At 36.3% G+C, this 27,395-nt stretch overlaps 2 protein-coding genes across 6 annotated transcripts in view; one reads left to right on the forward strand and one right to left on the reverse strand.

The window, feature by feature from the left end:
- The first annotated feature begins 1,154 nt into the window (after positions 1-1,154).
- Positions 1,155-5,767, forward strand: hadh (hydroxyacyl-CoA dehydrogenase). Its single transcript, XM_051703285.1, has 8 exons — positions 1,155-1,324; positions 1,792-1,920; positions 3,602-3,759; positions 3,874-4,000; positions 4,500-4,589; positions 4,996-5,068; positions 5,191-5,307; positions 5,388-5,767. The coding sequence occupies exons 1-8, from the start codon at positions 1,208-1,210 to the stop codon at positions 5,504-5,506; spliced, it is 930 nt and encodes a 309-aa protein (XP_051559245.1). The 5' UTR covers positions 1,155-1,207; the 3' UTR covers positions 5,507-5,767.
- Positions 5,768-26,083: 20,316 nt separating this feature from the next.
- The window catches only part of lef1 (lymphoid enhancer-binding factor 1), a 63,421-nt gene continuing 62,109 nt past the window's right edge, over positions 26,084-27,395 (reverse strand). For all 5 annotated transcript variants that reach the window (XM_051703283.1, XM_051703281.1, XM_051703279.1 and 2 more), the window contains one exon: positions 26,084-26,796. In XM_051703283.1, the coding sequence (XP_051559243.1) occupies positions 26,717-26,796 (80 nt within the window). In that variant the 3' untranslated portion in view covers positions 26,084-26,716. The remainder of the gene's footprint in view (positions 26,797-27,395) is intronic.

The following is a 27,395-nucleotide window of genomic DNA, read 5'->3' on the forward strand; positions in this document are numbered from 1 at the left end:
ATTCTTGTTTAGGCCTGTTTTTAAGTATTTGGTTGAAAGTGTTTTGGCAATAAACAGATCAATATTTAAGTCCTTTTTTACTATGAATTCTCCTCCCTGCCCAGTAGGTGGCAATATGCATGAAGAATGCAAATTGCCAAAAACAAAAGAAGAATGTGGAAGTAAAAGTGGAGATTTATAGTACAAAAGGACTTAAATATTGGTCTGTTTCTCACCCACACCTTTCATATCGCTTCTGAAGACATGGATTTAACCACTGGAGTCTTATGGATTACTTTTATGCTGCCTTTATGTGCTTTTTGGAGCTTCAAAGTTCTGGCCACCATTCACCTGCATTGTATGGACCAACAGAGCTGAGATATTCTTTAAAAAAAAAAAAAAATTGTGTTTAGCAGAATAAAGAAAGTCATACACATCTGGGATGGTATGAGGGTGAGCAAATGATGAGAGAATTTTCATTTTTGGGTGAACTATCCCTTTAAAGCACTTAATAATCTCGGTTAATATGAATTTGTACATATACCACTATTTATTTTGTATTTTATTTTATTTTTTTGCATTAAATGTCGCATATGTTAACATTACTTAATGAATTATGAACTAACAATGAACATTAGTATTTTGATAAATTAACATTGTACTTGATTAATACATTATGTATAAATCATTTTTAACTGTTCATAATGCATTAACTAATGTCAAATGAATAGAAAATTACTGTAAAGTGTTGCCAAATGATGTTATGACAGTTTTATCTGCAAATTGTCTTCTTTACCATTTCAGTTATAACTGGATCATGATCTTATTTTATGACTTTGTTTTTAATTATTGAATTATAATTATTAGAGCTATTATTTCAAAAAGCAAGAACACATACTTAAGTATTATTGTGGCATGGTAGGGTTAGGGTTATTTTCTTATGATCTCATGAAAGAGTACAGTTTTGCAAATTATAATATTCTAATAAATTATTTGAAATCACTTAATCAGTTTGATTTCCTTCATCCATGTGACATTATATCTCCTAAAACTATCTATAAACACATGAATGAATTGTTTGCAAACACCTATTAATTATGTGAAAGGTCATCATCGCAAGGGCAAGAAACCACGTGATCAGTTCAACCTTCTTCCAGTTCTCGAGCACGCGCATAGCAGACTTGCGTGCCCGCCACGCGCTTACTGTCAGTGAGTACGCAACACGGTCATGGCTTTCATTACGCGCCAGTTCGTAAGATCTCTCTCATCATCTGCTTCTAGACAAGCAGCGATTAAACATGTCACTATTATCGGGGGTGGACTTATGGGTGCAGGTATTGCACAGGTAAAATAAATGCGTGTGCATTCACGTGCAAAAGCTAGTTTATTGCGTAGTCAGGCTACAAGCTAAGTGCTATCACACAACACCGTTGATGAGAACTTGATTAAAGTTATTTGTTTGATAGTTGCATGTTTCATGTAGTTGCATTACGGGGAACAATGTTTAAAGGAATCATTACGCTTGTTCGCAAACTTCAACCATGTTTTGCTCGTCTTTTAACTTTTTATGTCGTAGGTTGACCTTTTACCCAGATATCCGATATAGATAATTCCCAAACTTACAAACTGCTTAAATCGATTTGTTTATTTAGTTGTACATAAAAGTGATATGTCAAATTCAATATGCGTCTCTTTAAATCTAAACATTGGACCCTTATTAAGCGAGCTGTCTACGTCACAACAATCACCCATGTTTTGTGACGTCATTATAGAATGCGTTATGCACTTTTCATGCATTTATTTATTTTTCAGGTCGCTGCAACCACAGGGCATTCAGTGGTGCTGGTTGACATGTCTGAGGACATTTTGAAGAAATCCGTTAAGGTCATAGAAAACAGCTTAAAAAGAGTGGCCAAGAAGAAATTTGCAGAAAAACCGGAGGTTAGTTTTCACACAGATGTAAAATGAATATTTTAGACAGAAATAACAATTTATTGAGGAGGACAGTTCTTTTCTGGGTCAGTGTATGTTCTTGTCCAGTAGGTGGTATTAGGGGGAGTGGCATTCTCAAAGTGAATTTCATTGGACAAAAGTTTGTAGACGCCCATGAGTGCAGGATGATGTCATCAACACTTTTGGTCTGTTTTCCTGGAAGAAAGACCGCAATTTTTAAATATGCAAAAAAGTGAATTTTGACAGCTTTTAGGCCTCAAAGCAAATATATATATATAACTAAAAGCCACAAAACTTACATTTTGATTTGGGTCAGTCCATCTCAAGTTGTCCAATACAAGATCATTTTTTAATTTTCCTATTTAAAAAAAAAAAAAAAAAATTTTTTTTTTGAGTGATGTATTGGTATTGCAAAACCACCAGTTTTTTATTTTTTTATTTTACTTGTTTTAACCACAACAACCATCTTTGTGTCATGGCACTCGACAAATTTTCGCTATACAGCTGTTTATGGAAACCTCAATATCTTGGCTCAGTATGACCATAGCTCCTTGGAACAAAAACTGATCTCTAGAGCACATTACAAGTAGGGATATCTAGATACCATTTTTTGGAGTACGAGTACCGATACTTCTTTTTCAGTACTCGCCAATACAGAGTCTGATACCTGTTTTTTGTTTTATTTTTTTGCAATGTTTCAGTTTACTAAAAAATCTATATAAAAATCATCACTATAAACAAAACCAAAAGAGTTGACCTGCTGACTTTATTGGTTTCAGCAACTGTAACTCAAATTAAAACCAAGATGTAAAGGTCATCTATCAATAAGCATTCTTTTGCAAATTTAAGGTGAAGATTATTGTTCATGAACAGAAGCATCTCTACATGTGAACAACACAAATTCCTTACATCTGTTCATTTCTCAAAATGCATGAAGTAGGCTTTTCCCCAGATTTCTACTAGCCCTAGCTCTGTAACCAATGGAATCTCAAACTCAAGAATGCTACTATAGAGGACTTATTTCTGTGAAAATGTCATGTTCCTATCTGGTCCCACACCAGAGATATTCAAATCGAAATTGAGGGGAATTAAAAAAAAAAATGTCACTTTCTCAAACTCGCCTGAAATGTTCTGCATGCACACTATACTTACCTATGTACCCTCTAAAAAAAATTAAGACTGAGACTCGAACCCTTCCCATAATAAATTGACCCTAAAAGTGGAACTTTGAGCAATCTTGAGCATTGCATTAGGACTTAAGTTCTAAGTCTAAGGAACAAGAATGTGCAAAATATTTATATAAGGACTTGTACCTTGTAATGTGCTCCAGAGATCAGTTTTTGTTCCAAGGAGCTAGGACCATCCTGAGCAGAGATATTGAGGTTTCCATAACAGCTGCATAACCTAAATTTGTCGTGTCATGACACAAAGATGGCCGTCATAGTTAAACCAAGTAAAATAAAAAACTGGTGGTTTTGCAATACCAATATATATAGGTAATCACTCAAAAAAAAAAAAAAAAAAAAAAAATATTGGAAATTAAAAATGGTTAAGCAACCAACTTTACAATTAATGGGCCATTTGAGATGGACTGACCCATTTTCTTTCATTGCTAATATTACTTTGTTAGTTAAAATGTGGAAAGATAACTGTCTGACATATTCTCTAGGATGGCGAGGCGTTCATTCAGAAAGTTCTGAAAAATTGTTCTACGAGTACAGATGCTGCGTCTGTAGTCCAGAGCACTGATCTTGTGGTGGAGGCCATTGTGGAAAACCTCAAAGTCAAACAGGGTCTCTTTGGATCTCTGGACAAAGTGGCTTCAGAGTAAGCAAAACGCTAATTATTTGCATGTTAACATACAAGAGTTTGTGTATATAATATTTAGGAGTTAAATATGATCACATTTAGTGATGTATTAGTTGTTTGTGCTCACTTTAGGCATACCATCTTTACAAGCAACACATCCTCCTTGCCAATCGCAGACATCGCCAGCTCCACAACTAGATTAGATCGTTTTGGCGGCCTTCATTTTTTCAACCCCGTCCCAATGATGAAGCTGGTCGAGGTTTGGATTGTGCTTTTGTTTCACTGACTGCATAGCCATTAAAGGGATAGTTCACCCAGAAATGATCATTTTCGCATTTTTTACTTGCCCTTATGAAGTTTTTCACCCAAAACCATTCATATCACTTCTGAAGACATGGATTAAACCACTCGAGTCATCCTTGTTGGAGCTTGAAAGTTTTGGACCCCATTGACTTGCATTGTATGGACAAACAGACATTGTATATCCTTCACAAAATCTTTGCTTGTGTTCCGCAGAAGAAATAAAAGTCATACAAGTTTGAGACTGCAAGGAAGTGTAAATTATGAGAGATTATTATTTTTTGGGGGAACTATTCCTTTAACATTCACAAAAATAAATGTGTTCTGCAGACATTGTAATTGCTAATGTCTGCACTGGTTGTTTTGTTTTCTCTTTTGGCTCATAAATGTTTAAGCTTCAATATTCTGAAGTTCTTTGAGTAGTTTTCATTACCTTTAAATTAACTGTCTTATCTCAGGTGATCAAGACCCCATCAACAAGCCAAAAGACTTTTGACACACTCCTTGAATTCAGCAAAGCTTTGGGGAAACAACCTGTATCGTGTAAAGTAAGTGTTCTGCAATCAGCAATTTTACACTTAGGCAAGCTTCACTATTACTATTGATCATAGTTAGTTGTAAACTTCTGCATAACTCGCCCCACACCCTTTGTGCTATTGACATGAATGATACCTTAAATCATGTATCATGCGATCAGACTTTGATCTCTGCCTTGTAGATGACAAAATGGTTGAAAATATTACATTGATTTGGTATGGGCTCTTTTGACTTTTCAACAACTTAGCAACCACCCAGAACACCCTAGCAACCATATAGTGATCTAGAAACTACTCCAAAAACACCCTGGCAACCACATTGCAACTACCAAGCAGTGTGATTTTTTTTTTTTTAATAATGCAGTTTCATTATAATGTGGTATAATAGTTAATACTCTTATTTGCTTTCTCCTCTAAGGACACTCCAGGTTTTATAGTGAATCGCCTGCTGGTTCCTTACATGATGGAAGCTATTCGACTGCATGAAAGAGGTACATTCATTCAGCAGTCAATTTGATAGAGGTGATGTTAAGAAATGTAACAGATAACCAGAGATTTTGAAACCAGACAGTTCATATTTCTGTGTTTGATCACGCTGTGCGATTCTTTCCAGGTCACGGCTCCAAAGAAGACATTGATGTGGCCATGAAGCTTGGTGCTGGTTATCCTATGGGTCCATTTGAACTTCTGGACTATGTTGGATTGGACACTTCAAAGTTTATTATTGATGGTGAGCATTTTGAATTATGTCATTGTGATGTAATAGTATTGTGTTGATTTATATAACATGTATTTTTTGTATGTGTGTAGGTTGGCATGCGATGGATCCTGATAACCCCCTGTTTGCCCCTAGCCCCATGCTTAACAAACTGGTGGCAGAGGGCAAATTGGGCAAGAAAACCGGTGAGGGATTCTACAAGCACAAATAATGGAAGTGAAGATTACTAGTTTTGCATACTTCAACCAGAGAACAAATGTCTAGTCGATGACCGACTGGACTGAACTAAAAAGCCAAGAGTTTGATTAATAAACTGCAAATGAATTTGAATGTATAAAACCTAGATAAAGTGATTGGATGTCACACTACATCTAGTGCCTTGCTATGATTGTTAAAACTTTCAATCCATTGATATTAAATGTCTGTTTAAGTAATATTGTGGCATTAAAATATATTTAATATGTCTTTTCAAGTGTTTTTTAATTATTTTGTTCATTATTTATTTATTAATCTCTGACATTTGCAGGAAATAGAATGAGTACATTTAAAAGAGAAACCTTTTATCTTCAACTATTCTATTAGTGATTCTAGTAGTGAGAGGCAACACATTATGTTGATGTTCCCCAATTTATTGTTGGATGTTCTGCTTCACAGAGCTTCGAGACCTTATAAATCTTTTGATTCAAACCAGTGCTTTATTGCTTTGGTACGTGTATCGAACTGGAAAAGTCACATGATTTTATAAACAAACAGGGTTGGGAGGGTTACTTTTAAAATGTGTTCCGCTACAGATTACAGAATACATGCTGTAAAATGTAATTTGTAACGTATTCCGTTAGATTACTCAAGGTCAGTAACGTAATCTAAATACTTTGGATTACTTCTTCAGCACTGGTAGATGTTTTGACTATAAAAACACTGCCAGTACAGTAAGACAAAATATTGTCTTTCCAGATACCTGTAGTCAATAAGAATTCATATTTATGTCATCTTCAACTTTATCAATTCAGGAATTACATATATACAAATTTAAATATATAAATACTTTTCACACGGAATTACACATGACAATTTACATGGATCCAAGTTGCCATTAAAAGATCTATACATCAATCAAGCTTTATGCATCAGTTGAGCTCTGTGCTGTTTGGCTGTAATGCAACATAGCATGCTTTCCTTAAACTATTGAAAACAACTTTTCGGACAATCTCAGAAAGTTTCACAACGATAACTGTTGCTGTTGGCATCACTTCTTTTATATGAGAAGGGGATCCATCAGTCATGAAATCAGCAAATGCTGTTTGTAAAAGCTGCATCAGTGGATTGTTGTTATGTCCATTTGTGATATTGGCACTGGATTCAGTCTTTCCAATGCAACCATTTCTCAGCTGAACAGTGAAACTGTTGTTTGTAGGACTTTCCGTATTACTTTGTCGTTAACAGCTGTCCATTTACAGTTGCTCTGTTATATGTCTCAGCAGAGTAGCTGTCATTGTCAGACAGATCACAGACTGGAAACATTAAAAACGAATCCTTGTGATTGAGCATTTTTTGTCAAGAACATCCCAATAAAACAAGACCATCCAGTCTTTTTGCCTTAGCAATGAAGGGATTAAATTCTAACCAGTCATTGATAAGTTTGTCCATGCTATTTGACCATTTGCACTGGTCTGAGACAGTTTAAGTAGTCGAGGAATTGACTGAAGTGTGTTGAATTGGCGTGCAGTTTGAGATGGAATATAAGTCGTCCCGTGACATAACTACTTCAGTTTCTGGTTGTGACCTTCAAATGAAAATGCAGATGTACACCAAATGGGCCCATACATCTTGACAAAGAAGGGCAAGTGTGTGAGTTGATGGGCATTGAAGGACATTTGGGACAAGCCATATGTCACTGGTATTTCTTGTACAAACTTTGTTATCTTGGATGTTGCTGCTGCCAAGTCACTTTCTGTGATGATGTCTTTCAAAATAGCAGTGACCAAAAGCAACCAATGTTTAAAAAATTTTGTTGGAAGAATCTTATATAGAACAGGCCCACTGTAGAACAGCAAACAGCTTCGTCATTCTGCAGCCTTCCACCTTCGTGCAACTTTGACAGTCCTTGATACTCTTGGTATATCAGATGGAGGTTTGATGGTGAGCAGCCTTTGATCAACATGCTCTTGTGATGTCCCAATGTACCAAGGGCTGTCATGGTACTTGCTGTTGAACCACAAGTCCAAGAATTGCTTTGTCACCCCCAACAGAATGCAATACATGTAGTCAATTGGAAAGCTGTTTACAATGTCAAAACCAGTGGATTCAAAAGGACTAATGGTGATACTGTCTTCACCCCAAACACATGGTCAACCTCATCCTCAGTGGCCTTCTGCCCACATTCAATGAAATAGTCGTGTGTTCTTTTCTCAGCTTCAATGGGTGGATAAACTCTGACATATCTTTTTTCCCTTTGACACCAATTTTCCTTTGTTTAAACAGTGGCCACATCCATATGCACCATTGAACTGATGTAGACTCTGAAGCATACATCGGGCTACTGCATCACATGCGCATACGATAGGGAAAACTTTAGACACAATGGTAGTTTTGTTAAGTGGGTGCACACATTCCATACTCTGTGCACTGACATTTAGAATGTCGTCCACAAATTGCTTAAGGTATGTAGATATGTCAGGTTTTCCCCGTCCAAACCAATTTTTGAACAAAACATTTGGTGCGAGTTCATTTATCACACATCTGATGATGAGAATGATGAAGATTTAAACATTGGAATGCCATCACAGTTCCATAGCAGCGATATGTCATTAACTGTGAAATTAGGGAGTATTTGATACATTTCACCCTGTCTCACATAATTTATTCCACATTTTTCAGACTGAAAAGCACAATCCTCTTTTTGTAGGATGTCTCTTAGCTGATCCTCAATAGAGAGACTTATAAAAACATTTCCTTCTGCAATATTTTTTCGTGGGTCATATATCTCATTACACTCTGGACAATGTGTGTTGTCCTTTGGGAGATATGCCTGGCAGATGTTGTGGAAAAGGTGAACATTGAGAGACTCATGGAACATGGAACAGTTTTCTAAAAAGGTGGAGAGACTGTGGCAGTATGTTGTTACTTGGGAGAAAAACATGTACAAATTTTAAAAGGTCTTCCACAGCACTTGCTCTTAGATTGTGCCTCAATGAAAAGGATAGAATGAGAACTATGCTCTGTGCAATTGTTATCTCTGATCCTGTGTAAAGAGGTGCCCCAAATTTTTCAGAGTGTAAATTAGAAAAGGGGTTTGTGTCATCAGTGTCATCACTGGCATGGTTTGCCACCCCTGGACTGTTACTCCACTCATCTTCATCATGGTCTATTTCATCAACAGAATCATAAAATTCTTCCTCAATGTAAGCGCAGCGTAGTTCTAGCGGGAAGACTAGCAGCTGTACATCATCGTACCATTAGCTAGGTAACTCCCAGCCAATCACATGTGAGCCATTGCTTTATAAGTCTGCTATCAATCTATCACATTGCTGTTTCAGTGTGCTAACACGGCAACCTCCACCACCCCACCACCACCAATTGAGTCCCGTCCTGCACAGGGGTTGGCTCCTCGCCCCTGCCTCCTATCTCCGGCAGGATATGACGGTTCCGAGTACAACTTCTTCGGACCGCCAGACGGGGCTTACGCCAAAGAGAGACATTACATTTCTGTTTTATATTCATCAAATAAATGTCATATTAAATTTCACTCAAGTCTGCGAGTGTTCCTGAAAGAATTGTCATTCTCACTGTCCCAAAAGCAGTCAATATTCTGATGGGTAAGATCATCGCAATTATTACGAGGAGCGTGGATTTTTCGACACCGACTTGTTTTTGGAATGGGGGCAACTTGATTCTGGATCCAAAAATCTAGGAATAAGAAAAAAGATCATCTTAAACCTAAATAACTAATGTGTAAAACATAACATATTGGAGTGTGACAGTACTTTCATGATATAATGCAACTTTGAATTGTCAGCAGCCATTTCACCCTGCAGCTCTCGCCTGGTTGCCCACTAAAGCTAAGCAGGGCTGAGCCTGGTCAGTACCTACAGTAGATGTGAGACCTCCTGGTGGAAGTGCTATTGGGGAGGCCAGCAGGGGGGTTGTGTGCAGTCTGTGTGGGTCCTAATGCCCTAGTAAAGTGATGGGAACATTATACTGTAAAGAAGCACTGCCTTTTGGATGAGATGTTAAACTGAGGTCCTGACTCTCTGTGGTTATTAAAAATCCCAGGACACTTCTTGTAAATAGTAGGGGTATAACCCTGGTGTCTTGGCCAAAATTCCCCCATTGGCCCTTATCAATCATGGCCTAATAATAATCTCCATCCCTGAATTGGCTACATCACTCTACTCTACTCTCCATCAATAGCTAGTGTGTGGTGAGCGTTCTGGCGCACTATGGCTGCTGTTGCATCAGCCAGGTTGATGCTGCACACTGGTGGTTGTTAAGGAGATTTCCTCTATTTTATGTAAAGTGCTTTGAGTGCCTAGAAAAAGTGCTATATAAATGTAAGGAATTATTATTATTATTATTATTAACTATAAATGTGTTGATTACAATGTTCTTATTACAAAACCATCTATTTATCCCAGTAACAGTATTGTTATATTACACTAAGATGATGAGAAAAGAATAGTCTTGTCAAATAAACTGTAAATATCTGATGATACAGAGTGCTTATCTGTACTCCGCTTAAAGCAGTTAAAACAAATAATGAGATAAATAGCATAGGCTACCTTTTGTAAGGGCCCCGTTGTTGTACATTCATTTCACTTGAGAGATGTCTTCTTGTTTAGATAAATCACAAATGTGGTCACTGTTGTTCAAAGATTAAATAATGTATGTTCATACTTGTTACAATTACTGCATATAAAAGCACTATAGCCTATTAAATAAACAGATGCAAATATCTACCACTACTTGTAGTAATAATGATAATGATATTTATTGTTTTTAATACAAAGTTATTGTTGGTTATTATAAAAACATTATTATTGTTGTTGTTTCATTTATTATTATTATTATAAACAACAACAATAATAATTATATATACATATATACTGTATATGTACAGTATATATAATATACATTGTTATATAAATGTTCAACTACTTTTGATTTCACAACCGTTTAACAGACGTATAGAAATATATCTTTTATTTTTAAATTTATTATTTAATACTTATTGACTACTAAAATTGTATTTATTTATTTATTTTATTTATTTTTTGCAGACTTGCAGTTAAAATGAGGTAGTTGGATTATGCGTTTCCACTGGTAAATGTCCTTTGCCCATATGATTATGAAATAAGGTTCTTGATGAAACTTGCTGTTGGGTGAAGGATCCAATATACTGATTCTTTTCTTCAAAACACATTAATGAAACATTATAATAAGTATCCCTAAGTATACCTTTTTGTGTTTTCACAATGCTGATGTCACAGTTGTTTAAAATTACTTTTGAGCTGTTTCCATTGCTTTGCGATTTTCCAAGAGAGAGATGGATTACATCGATGCTCGTTTGCTCTTCCTTGCATTCCCAGATATCATCCTCAAATTTTGCCACCTGAATTTCTCAACTCAACTATTCAGCAACCTGAATACTGAGACCTGAATTTCACGACCTGAAATCCACAACTTGAATAATTAAAACTTGAATTTCACAACCTGAATTTTTATTTTAGGTGAATTCACACAAAATGTTTTCAAATATTTAAAATGTTTTTGATAACATCAAATTACACGATCATGAATTCGGAGGCTTTTTCAAATTCAAGTTCTGGTGATATAAAAATTAAGCCATACCCATACCACAAACACAAATGTTTATTTTTAAAAACGTATGTTTCTAATAAGTTGCTAGATAAGAACTTTTGGGGTATGACTGTGTTTAATTTATGTTGTAGAACAAAACGTCCAAGTATCATCAAGTAATGTTTACCACAGACCTTATTTTCCTCATAAATGGAAAAACCCCATTATAAAACCCAGACGAAAATCCTGAGGGAATCCATGGCGAATTAGTTATCTGGGTTCACCTACAAACTGAAGTCACAGCTGAACAGCTCTATGGTTGGTGATGTCTTGTTATCAGTAAAAGCAGGGATATCTGAGCATTTGTTTATAAAACTACATATAAACTGTACAGTGATTGATTTGCACTTTTTTCTAACTGCAGGAGTCCAGTACGGATGTAGCATCAGGGACAACAAGGAATAACAATGGATTTAATGAGCAAATATTGGCAGAATTAAAAGAAATTAAGTGTTCTTGTGAACATCGTGGAACTCATTAAAAATGGTAATCCAAATATGCAAAGTTTTTTTTTTTTAATCATGTTGTAATAATTGCTTTAAATGTCATAAAAAAACATTTCTCTACGATGCACTCCAGTTACAACTGCACCAGTACACACTTCAATGGTAACTTCCCATGAACTTGCTTTTGATACACCAGCCCCAGAATCTACCCTGGTGGAAACTACCCCAAGTTTCTCTCCACTGCCTCTTGTAAAGGAGAGTACAGGCAATGGTGACTCCAAAAAGGTAGTAATAAAGTGACATTTAAGTGTGTGTTATCAACAGTTTCTCACTTTCAAGGCATCAAATACTGATGTCTGTGCAAGAGATTAGCCTGTCACTATGTAGAGGCCAAATGCTCCATTAGCATTTTTGTAGAGGACACAACCAGGAAACCCACTGCTTTCAGAGGTAAATGTTTGCTTCAATACACTTATGCAAAAGGCATCAGAATTTTTCAAATCGTTTCTCAAAAATATCATAATACCAGTTTCTGTCTGAAACAAAAACAAAAATGACGCTATGTTGGGGTTTACTATCCTTTTTGAACTCAGCGACATTTATTAGTTTACAATGGTTTTTATCTGTTTTCTGTTGTCTGTTCTGCTTTTCTGAAGTGTAGTGTTATATTTGGGTTTTCTTTTTTTTTTAAAAAGCCATCTTGCTCGACCCCGCAGTGTTCAAACCGGCGATACCGGTATGGGAGTCATGCGTGCTAGCGAGGAAGCTAAAGGCTGTAGCTTCTAGTGTCAGTCGCTAGTGCGCTAGTTACACACAACGCACAGCTACCACATACCAGCTGGCTTCTGTTACACTTAGCCTACTAAAACATAAACCTCACTAAGTTCAACTTTTATTAAAGCTTCTTCCTGTTGTCACTGTTAAACCTGAAGCATATTCAGGGTTCTGTTTTAGTCGATCAACCAAAAAAGAAAACTGTAATGAAAACGTTACTTGAGCAGAGCAGCTTATGTACAGAACACAACAGATTCAACATTAAACTCTGCAAACTAATAAATGTTGCTGAGTTCAAATTGAAAATGAAACCCTAACATATTATATCATGACATTTTTCATTTGGAGCAGTGTTGAAACAGTGGCTTTACTAGCTGTGCAGCTGTAAAGAGACATGCCCTAGCACAAGCGTCAGTATTTAATACCTTGGGAGTGAGAACAGGTTGGTGTTGTAGGGGAATATGATGGGTTAGTAACTCCAATGAAAGCAAATGACACACTTCCTACTACTTCATGGTTTCTCAAACTTTTTAAAACCAAGGACCTATTTCATGACACCAATCCTTTTATGGACATTCACCCCCTCCTACACCCATTGAAATCACAGGGACAAAGGGTCTACTACTAACAAAACAAGTGTATATCTGAGTACAGGGCACAGGTGAGACAAAGAAGGCCGCTTCAATTGGATATTACACATTAGATCCTGGTCATATGCACAAGATTAGCAATACAAATATATATATATAAAACCTGCATGCTTAAAAGAAACAAATTTTAATTTCTGTTTCAGGTGAGAATTGGACCCAATACAGTCATTGTCACAGTCTGTCTCCCTCATTCTCTTCAAGGACTCTTATTTTGAAGTGTTTCGTTATGAGGCGTTATGTTAAGCTAAGTTTGAATGTTAAGATTTAGTGTTTGTTCCAGCGTTTGTTCCACTCCAGCGATTACTATTGTTGAGCCTTTCTTCAATTTCCACTCCTGCGATTGATCTATTCCAACGTTTATAATTAAAAGATTAAAAGAATCTACTCCTGCATCTCCTCTCTTCCTCTCCTAGACACCAACGTTACAGTCATCAGTGCAGAACAGTTTGCTCATGTGAAATGGGAAGACCCCAAGAAAGCCACAAAAGACCTCCTGATTGCAATGTTTGGAAGAAGAGCATTGGCAACACACTGCTACACTGGGAAATGTTCCAGTGCCTTCCAGGGAAAAGCAGCAAAACGCAGTTAGAGCCTCAGAAAGTGTCTGACATCAATAGAGTTTTTTTTAATGTATTTTTTTTATTGAGTAAATCATTAAACAGGGATGCAAACAACAAAATCATACCTGCAAATTTTGCCATTTTGAATCCAAGATGTCATTTACCTGATTCACAACATGGCCAATTGTGTCTTTTATTTGAGCAGCACAAGCACAAGGGCAGCTCCACCAACTCTGTGTTTGATAATGTTGATTATCACAAAGAAAACATTTACTTGTCCTTCTTTTTCTTAAAAAAAAAAAAAAAAAAAAAAATGAAAATCAAGGTTTCAGTAAAGCACAGAAAATGGAAGTGAATGGGGCTAATTTTTAAGTATTTCGAGGCAAAAAATGTAAAGCTTATAATTTCATAAATGTGCTTACATTAAATCTTTTGTTAAAACGCATTATTTGAAGTGTAAAGTTGTATAAATCGTTGTTTCCATGGTCGTATGAAGAGTTTTCTAGTTTATGGCATTATGTGGTCATAGGAACGAAGTTGTAAAATTGGATATAACTTTACACAGAAAAGGTTAGTAAGCAATTTTATTAGACAAAAATCATGTTAACACATCATGTTGTTTACGTCTTGTGGCTATACTTTTAAAATAGTTTTGAAAGAAATTGTGAGTATTTTTTACATTTATGGATTGGCCCCATTCACTTCCATTGTAAGTGCCTCACTGTAAACCAAATTATTGCTCCATTTAAGAGAGTGACGAGATGAAATTAATTTTTGTGGTAATCACCATTATGCAACAAATGCTGTTGATTGAGCTTCACTTGTACTGAACCCGGAATATTCCTTTAAAATTATTGGATGGGCAGTTTTAAGGAATAGTTCACCTAAAAATGAAAGTTTTGTCATTATGTAGTCATCCTAATGTCGCTCCAAATCTGTAAGACTTTCTTTCTACCTTGGAACCCAAAAGGACATTTTTTTAAATAAAGTTTCAGAATTTTTACATTTGTAAACAATGAAACGTTTTGACTTAAAATGAATTGTAACAATGTTCCTTTGTGGTACTGAGAAATGAAGAAGCGGGGGCCGGTTTCAACAATACATGTGAGTGGGTTTTATTATAAACAAAAACAGAAATCGCTTTTCAGCATAAACAAAACAAAATACTGCTTTTCAGCCAGCATACAACAACACTGTTAATAGCCACGCTGTCTCGGTGTGTGTGCATCAGTGTCTCTCCCTCTCTCTGGGGACTGGGTCACCTTTTATCTCCCCCGTCTCTCACTGCAAACACAGAACATGAAATTAGCCACAATTCACCCCAGGTGGAAACACTTACTGCTTACTCTCTCCCTCAGACGCTCGCCTGACCACGCCACTGCCTCCACATGAATATTCATGAATATTTTTGTATTAATTGGTGACATTAATCTGTTAATTGTGTTAGCTGTTTTTGTTTAAAAGCTCAGGGCCTCATTTATAAAATGTACATATGATAAGATTTGATCCTAAATTCCATGGAATTGATCCTACGTCAAAAGTGAGGAGCAAATTCGGATTTATAAATGCAGAAATGGACATGAAAATTTTCTTAAGCTTAAGTCAACTGAAAAGCATGTGTACGAACCTTTTTTGCTTATGCTCTAGTGCGCCAGTTAATTGTTTAATGACTTTTTGTAATGCAAGTGCAAATAAGTCAGTGACAGACTGAATTAAATAATAAATGAGTCACCACGTTTACGTGCACAATAATATTCCGATACGAGTCAGCATGTGGGCATATTTAGATTTATTTATAGTCTTATCCACGCACTTTTATAATAAATTAATTACAAACTTAAATTAAGAGACCCACGAAATAGCATACAGGTGTAATACACACTATGGAATACGTCAAGCACACATTTTTGGAGCGAGGAAGTGAGAAAATAACTTACAATCCTTAAAACATGGTTTAATCAGTGTATAGATGGGTGATTTCACAGAAACATTTAGCCTCTTGTTTGCTGTTGTAGAAGATATAAATAAAAACAAATGAGTTGACTGCAGTACTAAAATGCTGCATAATCAATGGAAAGAGCGTGCACAAGAGAATAGTGGAAAAAGATTGTGAATGTGTAACAGTGGCCAGCTGATAGATAGCTGTGCAATGTGTATAAACCTCAGTCTCCTGACCTCAAGAGGTGCACTAGCATTCTGAGATGCTATTCTTCTCACCACAATTGTACAGAGTGGTTATCTGAGTTACCGTAGACTGCCAGTTCAAACCAGTATGGCCATTCTCCGTTGACCTCTCTCATCAACAAGGCGTTTCCATCCGCAGAACTGCCGCAAACTGGATATTTTTTTGTTTTGGGCATCATTCGGAGTAAATTCTAGAGACTGTTGTGTGTGAAAATCCCAGGAGATCAGCCTACACACTCTCAAGGTGAAATTGTCAGGATTCGTCTGACTTTTCTAAATTTGGCTAATTCGTATAATATCGTGCGACTGCACTCGTTTGAATTCCAATGACTTTCACAACAGCCAGTGATGTCGCTGGACATCGTTTCCATCTAATATGCAACAATTACTTGCTTCTGTCACACACAACAGCTTCCTATCATGTTTACACACTCTACTGATGGGTTAAGTTTAGATAAGGGGTTTGGGTGAGAGCAGAATATTAATAAGTATGTCCTTAATGCCTTGTACACGGAACTCACGCTTACTTCCGATTAGACATCCGGTAATTTGCACGTGATGAAGTCGTACAAGTTTATGCGACCAACTTGTCTTGCACTATGCAAGACCATATGAAATAGCCAACTTGTAAATTATGTACAACTTGTCATGAGATCGGGTTGGATCAGCAGTTACAGAAATACTCAAACCAGCCCATCTGGCACCAAACATCATGCCACGGTCCAAATCACTGAGATCACATTTTTTCCCCATTCTGATGGTTGATGTGAACATTATCTGAAGCTCCTGACCCGTATCTGCATGATTTTATGCACCACACTGCTGCCACACAATTGGATGATTAGATAATCTCATGGATGATTGTTGGTGCCAGACGGGCTGGTTTGAGTATTTCTGTAACTGCTGATCTCCTGGGATTTTCACACACAACAGTCTCTAGAATTTACACCGAATGGTGCCAAAAACAAAAAACATCCAGTGAGCGGCAGTTCTGTGGATGGAAACACCATTTTGATGAGAGAGGTCAACGGAGAATGGCCAGACTGGTTCGAACTGACAAAGTCTACGGTAACTGGTGAAAAGAATACCATCTCAGAATGCTATTCTTGGGGACCAACACAATATTAGGCAGGTGGTTTTAATGTTGTGGCTGATCGGTGTCTGTAAAAGAGCATGTAAACCTCTTTTGCAATTAAGGTTTTGCAAGAACATTGACATTGGTTAAATGGTGTGGATTTACAGTATATTGATAATGAAAATGAATAACTGTTGAATTGATGAATAGGCTACATTACAGGTGCATCTCAATAAATTAGAATGTCGTGGAAAAGTTCATTTATTTCAGTAATTCAACTCAAATTGTGAAACTCGTGTATTAAATAAATTCAATGCACACAGACTGAAGTAGTTTAAGTCTTTGGTTCTTTTAATTGTGATGATTTTGGCTCACATTTAACAAAAACCCACCAATTCACTATCTTCACTATGGTGACATGCCAATCAGCTAATCAACTCAAAACACCTGCAAAGGTTTCCTGAGCCTTCAAAATGGTCTCTCAGTTTGGTTCACTAGGCTACACAATCATGGGGAAGACTGCTGATCTGACAGTTGTCCAGAAGACAATAATTGACACCCTTCATAAGGAGGGTAAGCCACAAACATTCATTGCCAAAGAAGCTGGCTGTTCACAGAGTGCTGTATCCAAGCATGTTAACAGAAAGTTGAGTGGAAGGAAAAAGTGTGGAAGAAAAAGATGCACAACCAACCGAGAGAACCGCAGCCTTATGAGGATTGTCAAGCAAGTCTTTGGTTCTTTTAATTGTGATGATTTTGGCTCACATTTAACAAAAACCCACCAATTCACTATCTCAAAAAATTTGAATACATCATAAGACCAATAAAGAAAAACATTTTTAGTGAATTGTTGGCCTTCTGGAAAGTATGTTCATTTACTGTATATGTACTCAATACTTGGTAGGGGCTCCTTTTTGCTTTAATTACTGCCTCAATTCGGCGTGGCATGGAGGTGATCAGTTTGTGGCACTGCTGAGGTGGTATGGAAGCCCAGGTTTCTTTGACAGTGGCCTTCAGCTCATCTGCATTTTTTGGTCTCTTGTTTCTCATTTTCCTCTTGACAATACCCCATAGATTCTCTATGGGGTTCAGGTCTGGTGAGTTTGCTGGCCAGTCAAGCACACCAACACCATGGTCATTTAACCAACTTTTGGTGCTTCTGGCAGTGTGGGCAGATGCCAAATCCTGCTGGAAAATGAAATCAGCATCTTTAAAAAGCTGGTCAGCAGAAGGAAGCATGAAGTGCTCCAAAATTTCTTGGTAAACGGGTGCAGTGACTTTGCTTTTCAAAAAACACAATGGACCAACACCAGCAGATGACATTGCACCCCAAATCATCACAGACTGTGGAAACTTAACACTGGACTTCAAGCAACTTGGGCTATGAGCTTTTCCACCCTTCCTCCAGACTCTAGGACCTTGGTTTCCAAATGAAATACAAAACTTGCTCTCATCTGAAAAGAGGACTTTGGAACACTGGGCAACAGTCCAGTTCTTCTCCTTAGCCCAGGTAAGACGCCTCTGACGTTGTCTGTGGTTCAGGAGTGGCTTAACAAGAGGAATACAACAACTGTAGCCAAATTCCTTGACACGTCTGTGTGTGGCGGCTCTTGATGCCTTGACCCCAGCCTCAGTCCATTCCTTGTGAAGTTCACCCAAATTCTTGAATCGATTTTGCTTGACAATCCTCATAAGGCTGCGGTTCTCTCGGTTGGTTGTGCATCTTTTTCTTCCACACTTTTTCCTTCCACTCAACTTTCTGTTAACATGCTTGGATACAGCACTCTGTGAACAGCCAGCTTCTTTGGCAATGAATGTTTGTGGCTTACCCTCCTTATGAAGGGTGTCAATTATTGTCTTCTGGACAACTGTCAGATCAGCAGTCTTCCCCATGATTGTGTAGCCTAGTGAACCAAACTGAGAGACCATTTTGAAGGCTCAGGAAACCTTTGCAGGTGTTTTGAGTTGATTAGCTGATTGGCATGTCACCATAGTGAAGATAGTGAATTGGTGGGTTTTTGTTAAATGTGAGCCAAAATCATCACAATTAAAAGAACCAAAGACTTAAACTACTTCAGTCTGTGTGCATTGAATTTATTTAATACACGAGTTTCACAATTTGAGTTGAATTACTGAAATAAATGAACTTTTCCACGACATTCTAATTTATTGAGATGCACCTGTATATAGGCACAAGCCGGTGGCTGCTCTCGCTTATATAGAAAACCTTGCCAACTGTACGAGAACATTCTTTGTGAATGAATGAATGAATGAATAACTTGCGCATGCCCTTTAATTGTATTTGTCTCACCATATTAGGATATTTGTAGGAGTTCTGTAGTCCATGCGCTCGCTCACGTGCGCATGATTTTAAGATGCTTTAGATTTTTATAAAGTGGGGTGCATTTAGGAACACTTCTTCATGCATACAGACATTTTATAAATTGCTCATAAGAACATGTTGGGTGGCATTGGCACAGTGATCAACAAGGAACATTAAAAATGGCACTTCATGTCAAAAAGTTTGCCGACCTCAGGTCAAGAATATTATAATTCGCCTTATAATTTGCTGCAATGAATTCAATCAACTTCGAATGGCAGTGCCCAAATCAAATATGGCAAATCCAGTGCAGGTTAGATGTCATGACGTTTCATCAGAGCCATGTAAGAACTTTGATGTTGTTTACGTTCAAACTGCATCGTAGTCACTATATTTGATTTAGGCACTGCCAAATGGAGTTAATAAATGATTTTGTTTGAGAGTGAACTCCAACTTAAATTTCCATCTGTATTTCACACAAAGTGATATATGGCTTCAGAAGACTAGGAATATAGTGCTTGCATAATGTTGACTACTTAAACTGTGGTTTGTTTTTATGCTGTTCTTTTTCCCCAAGACTGAAGCAGTTAAAAGTCATGGATAGCTAGTTTTAAATGAAACACTGCAATATAAACAGAAGGGCTCTAATGTGAACAGAGATGGCTACTACTAGTCCCTCATCATTTTTTATGGATTGTCAACTTTAGTAATATAAATGTTTTCTTTTTATTCTTTTAACTTACAGGCTACATCAAAAATAAATTCAACATGGAAGTGACTATAATCAAGAAAGCCATCTCTCAGAAATGTGCAGACGAATGCAAGCTGTCAAAGAGACAGCAGAATTAATGTGTGTCAGAATTTAATTGTTCAATATTTGATATATATATATATATATATATATATATATATATATATATATATATATATATATATATATTACACTGTTATGCAAAAGTGTATATGTATGTGCAAAAGTTTTTTATTCTTTTTGTTGACAGCCTGTAATAAATAATAGTAAAAAACTCATTAGAAATTAATATGTTAAAAGTATATATTAAAAAAGGCTAAAAGAAAAAAAGTAATAAAAATAAAGGAACAATTAGAACAATACACGTTTGTCGATTTGTCATTTACACTTCATCAATCCCTTATCAATCTGACTCCAATCAAACTTAAAGGTACACAAAGTAATTCCATTTTTAGCTTTTGCTGGCTCTTCTTTGTCTTCCTAAACACCCAGTACAATAGCATTAGCCTCCATCATCTCTGGAGCAGCCAAGGTGTTTATGCGATGTTACTGCAGGTTGACCAGTGCACAACAGAAGTTGATTCTCTGGCAAATGTGTGAGTTTAGGGTAAGTTCATCTTAAGTTTGTGTTTGTTAACTTAGGCCATTTGCAAAACACTACAGATCATGTGACCTTAAAATGCCAACCACCATAGTTTTAAACAAAAAAATATATTTTACAGTGGAGAAGTGCACCTTTAATAAGATACTTAAAAGACTCTCATTGTATTTCCATAATAGCTGTATAAGAATATAGTACTGTATAAGAATCCGATTAGACTCAATTCCATTACAAATCCTGTAGAACTGGTCCTATAGGATGTTGATTCCTATTAGACTCCTATGATTTTTTTTTTTTTTTTAATTTTATGTATGGTTCTATATAAAAAAAAATGTTCATTAAGATCTTATAAGAATGGTTCCAAATTATGATAGAAATTCTATTTGGAATCTTATAAAATTTTCTTATTGGAATCCTGTAGGATTTTTTGACAAGGTACTGCTTGTTTTGACTCGAGTTTTCTCATTGCATTTATATACCTGTGACCAGCAGATGTCCTCAGCGTGCCATATTCGAGCCCTTTGCACTTTGCAGTATATGCTTCACATTGTGGCATGGAAAACATATAGAGCTCTGTGTTTTAAGGCATTCTTTTAAGCAACAAATGTATGAATTTCAGATCGCATTAGACACAATATATCAAACTAAGTGGCATTTGTATGCAAATGATGCTAGACCTTTTCTCAGAGGTATTTTATCTTTACTTGCCACTTTTTACAATTACTTTTAACCAGCTGGTCCCAAGGTCATTTTTCATGTTCACACAGGTGTAGTTTACCACATTAACTGGATATGTCCATTAACATTTGACAACCAGAAAAGGTATTTTTGCATAGTTTTTGTCTTAAAGGTGCACTCAGTAACTTTTGTCTTTGTGTCATCTTGCACTTACACGGACAGTGCAGATGCAGCATCATTTAAAATCAATAGTTTTCAGTTTCAGATGCCATTGTAGAAATTTTGTATTCACAGTCAGCCATGATTACTTTAATCAATGAGCAAAAGTGTCAAATCACAGGACGGTTACTGAGATTAAGCCAGTAGTATTCGGCTGGTCATGTGATTCAAACATGGCCGCCCCCATGTGCGGACCCCCTCCATGTAGAATAAAACAAGCTTTTATAAAGTTACTGATATGACTGGAGTCATGATTTTAATGTGAATGCTCATGATTTCCTACATATATTGCAAAATTACAATTCATGTCTTTAAGAGTTAAACTTTTTTAATGAGGAAAAACTTACTGAGTGCACTTTTAATTTGGAACAGTATATAATTTGTTTTATAATTTAAAACTTCCAACATCTTTTTGTTAAATGATTGAAAAAAAAAGTCTTTTAAATTGCTAGATATTATATTTTGTCTAATGCAATGGCAGTCAAACATTTTCAACTGTCAAGTCATTTTTATTTGTATAGCGCCTTTCACAACACACATCATTTCAAAGCAGCTTTACAGAAGATCATGCATTAACAGAAAATGAAACTGTAATATCCATAATGTCTTAGAGTCATTTGATAAAATACAATTGTGAATTGTGTTTAAAAATAAGTAAATATATAATAATTGTATTTATAACCCCAGTGAGCAAGCCGAAGGCGACTGTGGCAAGGAAAATAAAACTCCATAATGGTTAATGGTTGGTTAATGGAGAAAAATAACCTTGGGAGAAACCAGACTCACTGTGGGGCCCAGTTCCCCTCTGGCTAACAGCATGAATATAATGCCAATATTAGTTATGTATAGTGCAAGTCATGGTTTAAAATTATTAAACTAAGTAAGTGTTAAGGGCCAGTTTTTAAACAAATATTTTGTAAGAACTGCAAGATTAATGACTAATGTCTTTGAAATCCTTCCTGGATTAACTGCAGAAGTTCACATAGATGCAACTGTCCTTGTTAGTTGGCTGATGAAGGCTTTTGTTGCAATTAAATGATAGTCTATGTATTCCATTTCAAGAGTATAGTCCATCATTAGACCGAGGTGATGCAGGCAGAGATCAGTGAGGTGCATCGCAGTTCAACCTGGCTGGTAATTTCAGTGAGGTCTATCCTAAGTCCAAGGTTCAGGCAATGGCATATGAAGTATCCCATGTCTTATAGTTGGATTTGGCATCAGTTCATCCTCTGAAGTCCATCGTAATAGACTGAAGTGATGTTTGGCTGGCACCGGCTGCTATTAGTCATCATCACACAGCGACACGTAGCAGTGGAGTCCAACACGAAGCAGGAATGGAGCTGGATTCAACCGGTTCTGGTGACCTCAGGATAGGAGTCCCGAGGTTGAGACTGTCTTTATTGAAATGTCCAAATATATTTTAAGACAACTGTATTTTCCAGTATTTTAAGCTAGACAATTATTTTCAATTTTTCTTTTCTTTCATGCATATTATAATTTGCTACTTTGAGGAATATTCTGTAATCACTGAACTTATTTTATATATATATAAAGTATTTTTGGAGAGTCTGTGGGGTATTTTTAAGGGTTATTCTTATCAAAAACAAAATGTACCTTATTATATTACTTGAATTTAAGCACAAAGACAATATCTAGGCAACACTGTAATCCTGTTTAAAGATAATGTGACTTGAGAGATTTGATCTTGATGGTGTAATGAAGAAGGTTTGTTTTTATTTTATCACCTTCTTCTAGGAGAATCCTGGTTGTTCCAAACTGTTCACTGTGCACTTTGGAACCTTCAATGCAATCGAAATGTTTTGAAGCTTTCACCAGATCTGTGCCTTGACACAATCCTGTCTCTGAGCTCTGCAGGCAGTTCCTTTGACCTCATGGCTTGGTTTTTGCTCTGATATGCATTTTCAGCTGTGAGACCTTTTATAGACAGGTGTGTGCCTTTCCAAATCATGTCCAAACAATTAAATTTGACACCGGTAGACTCCAGTCAAAGTATAGAAACATCTCCAAGATGAGCCAGAGAAATGGGATGCACCTGAGTTAAATTTCAAGTGTCATAGCAAAGGGTCTGAATACTTCTGTCAATGTGATAATTCAGTTTTTCTTTTTAATAATTTTGCAAAGTTATCAAAAATCTGTTTTTTGCTTTGTCATTATGGGGTATAGAGTGTAGATTGATGTAAAAAAAATAAAAATAAAAAAATTAAATTAAATATATATATATATATATATATATATATATATATATATATATATATATATATATATATATATATATATATAGCATAAGGCTGCAACATAACAAAATGTGAAAAAAATGAAGGGGTCTGAATATTTTCTCAATGCACTATATATATGAGTGACTGAGAAGGGCCAAATTGTTATGGCCAGACGACTGGGTCAGAGCATCTCTGAAATGGCAAGGATTGCAGTGGTAAGTACCTACCGACAGTGGTCCAAGGAGGGACAAACCATAAACTGACGACAGGGTGTTGGGCACCCAAGGCTCATTGATGCACGAGGGCAACGAAGGCTATCCTGTCTGGTCTGAACCGACAGAAGATCTACTGTGGCACAAGTCACAGAAAATGTCCATGATGGTTACAGGAGGAATGTGTGCGTATGGGGCTGCGTAGCCACAGACCGGTCAGAGTGCCCATGATGACCTCTGCCCTCTGTCGAAAGCGCCTTCAATGGGCATGCGAGCATCAGAACTGAACCTTGGAGCAGTGGAAGAAGGTCGCCTGGTCCGATGAGTTCCATTTTCTTTTACATCACGTGGATGGCCGTGTACGTGAGCGCAATTTACCTGGGGAAGTGATGGCACCAGGATGCACTGTGGGAGGACAAACAGGTGGAGGGAGTGTGATGCTCTGGGCATGTTCTGCTAGGAAACCCTAGGTCAAACCATTCATGTGGACGTCAATTTGACACGCAACACCTACCTAAACATTATAGCAGACCAGGTAAACTCCTTCATGGCAGTGGCCTCTTTCAGCAGGAGAATGCACCTTGCCACACTACACACAATGTTCGGGAATAGTTTGTGGAACATGATGAAGAGTTCAAGGTGTTGAGCTGGCCTCCAAATTCCCCAGATCTCAATCCAATTGAGCATCTGTGGGATGTTCTGGACCAACAAGTCCGATCCATGGCGGATCCACCTCGCAACTGACAGGACTTGAAGGATCTGCTGTTAATGTCTTGGTGCCAGATACCACAGGACACCTTCAGAGGTTTCAACCTCTAGCCTTCCCTTTGTATTGGCAGCACTTCTTCCTATAGTGACCTAAGACTGTTTGCCACTTGAAGAGAAGGACACAGAGCTTCAGAGCTATGAAACAATTAACCAGATAGTATAGTCCTTAACCTGATTTAAAAATATATAAAATAGCAAAAAAAGAAAAGGTATTCACATAAAGTTGGCTTAGGATTTGACATTAGGAATTATACAGACAATGCATTGGCTGCATTTTGTTTGCATGAAAAAGTGAAATGCCTATATTTTCCTGTCTATTAAATATTGGTAAGTATTTTTGAGAATACTAAAGCGAAGTTTGCACAGGAGATTTTGCAATTTATCAGGAAGAAAACAAACTAAATTGTACTTCCTTTTTTAAAACACAAACATAAAATCAGCATCACCTTCTTTCAAAGTTTTGCATATGTGAGATAACTCTGGAAAACTGACTGATACTGATGATGGTGGCCTATCATGTTTTTTTTTTTTCACTTGTTTTTTTAACATCTATGCAGAACATCCTACACACAGTAATTCTGTATTCTGTCATCGTGCATCTGCCATTTGTGCTTTAAGAGAATAATGAATGGTCATTTTATTATTATATTGCAATTTAGATATGAATATATTTTCCTTTTTATGATCGTGCACTTTTTTGGCCATTCATTTTATAAGCCTTTATTCCCTAGAGATGCGTGTGAAATATTACAACATTTCTGATGCTTGATATTTAATGTAGAATTAGTGCTCAGTTTCCAACACAGATATTCTCAACAAACATTTCAGTATATCAGTCCAAAAAAGAAACTTCCTGTGATCATTCTGTCAAAGATGACTATTTATTTTTATTAAAAAAAGACACGTTGAAACAGTTCGAATGTGACCACTTGGAAGCAAAGTGCTAAACCAAGTTAACGATTCAAAATATGACAATGTAAAAAAAAAAAAAAAAAAGCATGTGAAAATTCTAAAAGAGAACATTAAAATGAATAAAACGTGAAAATGTTTGCATGGAATAAACATGGTAAAAAAACACTATTACCTACCAGACAGAAAGAGAGGACATAGTTACACTGCAAGAAAAAGACTGCCAAGTGCTGGGGTAAATATATATAGATATATATCTGCTTCATTTGTCAATTTAGATCAATAAAATAGAGGCCTCTGGGTACCCACTGTTTCACCTTTGTCCTAATGTTGCCTGCAAAAATACGAAGAAAAGTGACATCCAGACATATCTTTTAAAAAGTACACATTGAGCATTATTTTACATCTGCACAAACTGAAAAGTCAATATTCGTTACAAATAGTTATCAAAAAGAAGACTTTCAATGTTATTTCTGCAAGATGATTCAACAAGAAAAATAGCTTTCCTGTCTCCAAGCTTATTTTCATATACCATAATATATATATATATATATATATATATATATATATATATATATATATATATATTAAAAAATTATAATAATAAAAAATACAAAAATCACTTAAAATATACACCAAGAAATAAAAAAGCATTCAAAATAAACTTGAACCCAAGATGTAAGAGATAAATCGAAATGTTGATCCTTTTTTGCACCAACGTGTGAAAACAGAACCTAGATTTCCAGGGCAACATGATCCCTAATTGTTGCGACAGAGTGTCGTGAGGTTTGTCAAGCCACTGCGATAGTACATTTTACGGGGCATGAAAGGAAGTGAGGGATTGACATAGTTAACACAAAAACACAGAGGTGCCAAATAATTTAGAATAACTTAGGAACAGGTGCAGGGACATATGTGTTTACATGTTGCCATATGTGTGTTTTACAAATGGTCGAAGAACGTAATCAGTGCAATGCCTTAGGCGTTTGGGAGTGAAATAAGGACAGAAATGAAAAGGAGCGTTCAAACGAGTTATTCACGGGCCTGTGTTGGTGATTGTCAGTTCTCAGTTCAACGTCTCTACAGCAGCGCCTGCGGCCAAGGAGCAGATTCAGGGACCGGGACCCTCTGGAAATTCTGCAGGGGTCAAGAGGTGATGAAGGGGTGAAAAGTTGAGGAGTCTAGCAGGCTTCCATCTCTAAAAGGGGGCCTGTAGCTGCTGTCTTCGCTTTGCAAGAGGAAAAAGTGGTTCGTTTTCCTCCTATAAAACACAAAAGGAAAGAAAAACTCTGGACTGAGATATAAAAAAAAAAAGAAATTCACCACTTTATCACATTACATTATAGTTACATAAATCATTTTGTGATTTTATTCATCATCATTCATCATTTTTGTACAGTCTCTGTGACCCTAAAGAGAAAATTGGACATGAACAGTGTTGGATGTATCTGATTACAAAGTAATTAGTTACTGTAATCTAAATACTTTTGTTAGAAAAGTAGTATAACCAATTAAATTTGTCATTCTTGTAATCAGATTACAGTTACTGACTTTCAATTAAAGTAATTACTTTTAAGTACATTATTTGCACTAAAGTAATATTTATAATACATTTAAAATATGAATTCATATGTACGTCTATTAGCGTTTCTTACATTTTGAATGATCGGAAAACCAAAAACTTTTCTAGGAAAAGTGATTTAGAAAGTAACTTAAAAGAAAAATAATTAGTAATGTGATTACTTTTAGATAAAAATAATAAAGTAATCTGATTACATTTTGAGAAGCAATGAGTAATTTGTAGTGGATTACTTATTTTGAGTAACTTATCCAACACTGTATATGAAATACCTTTTTTTT

Source organism: Myxocyprinus asiaticus, chromosome 7 (genome assembly GCF_019703515.2).
Source record: "Myxocyprinus asiaticus isolate MX2 ecotype Aquarium Trade chromosome 7, UBuf_Myxa_2, whole genome shotgun sequence".
In the NCBI taxonomy this organism is placed as follows: Eukaryota; Metazoa; Chordata; class Actinopteri; order Cypriniformes; family Catostomidae; genus Myxocyprinus; species Myxocyprinus asiaticus.

Bases quoted from the DNA above. Each gene is read 5' to 3' on its own strand.
- hadh (XM_051703285.1), top strand. From the start codon at position 1,208: ATGGCTTTCATTACGCGCCAGTTCGTAAGATCTCTCTCATCATCTGCT. The intron at 1,921-3,601 runs GTTAGTTTTCAC...CATATTCTCTAG, and splicing joins AATTTGCAGAAAAACCGGAG to GATGGCGAGGCGTTCATTCA. The intron at 5,069-5,190 runs GTACATTCATTC...GATTCTTTCCAG, and splicing joins TATTCGACTGCATGAAAGAG to GTCACGGCTCCAAAGAAGAC.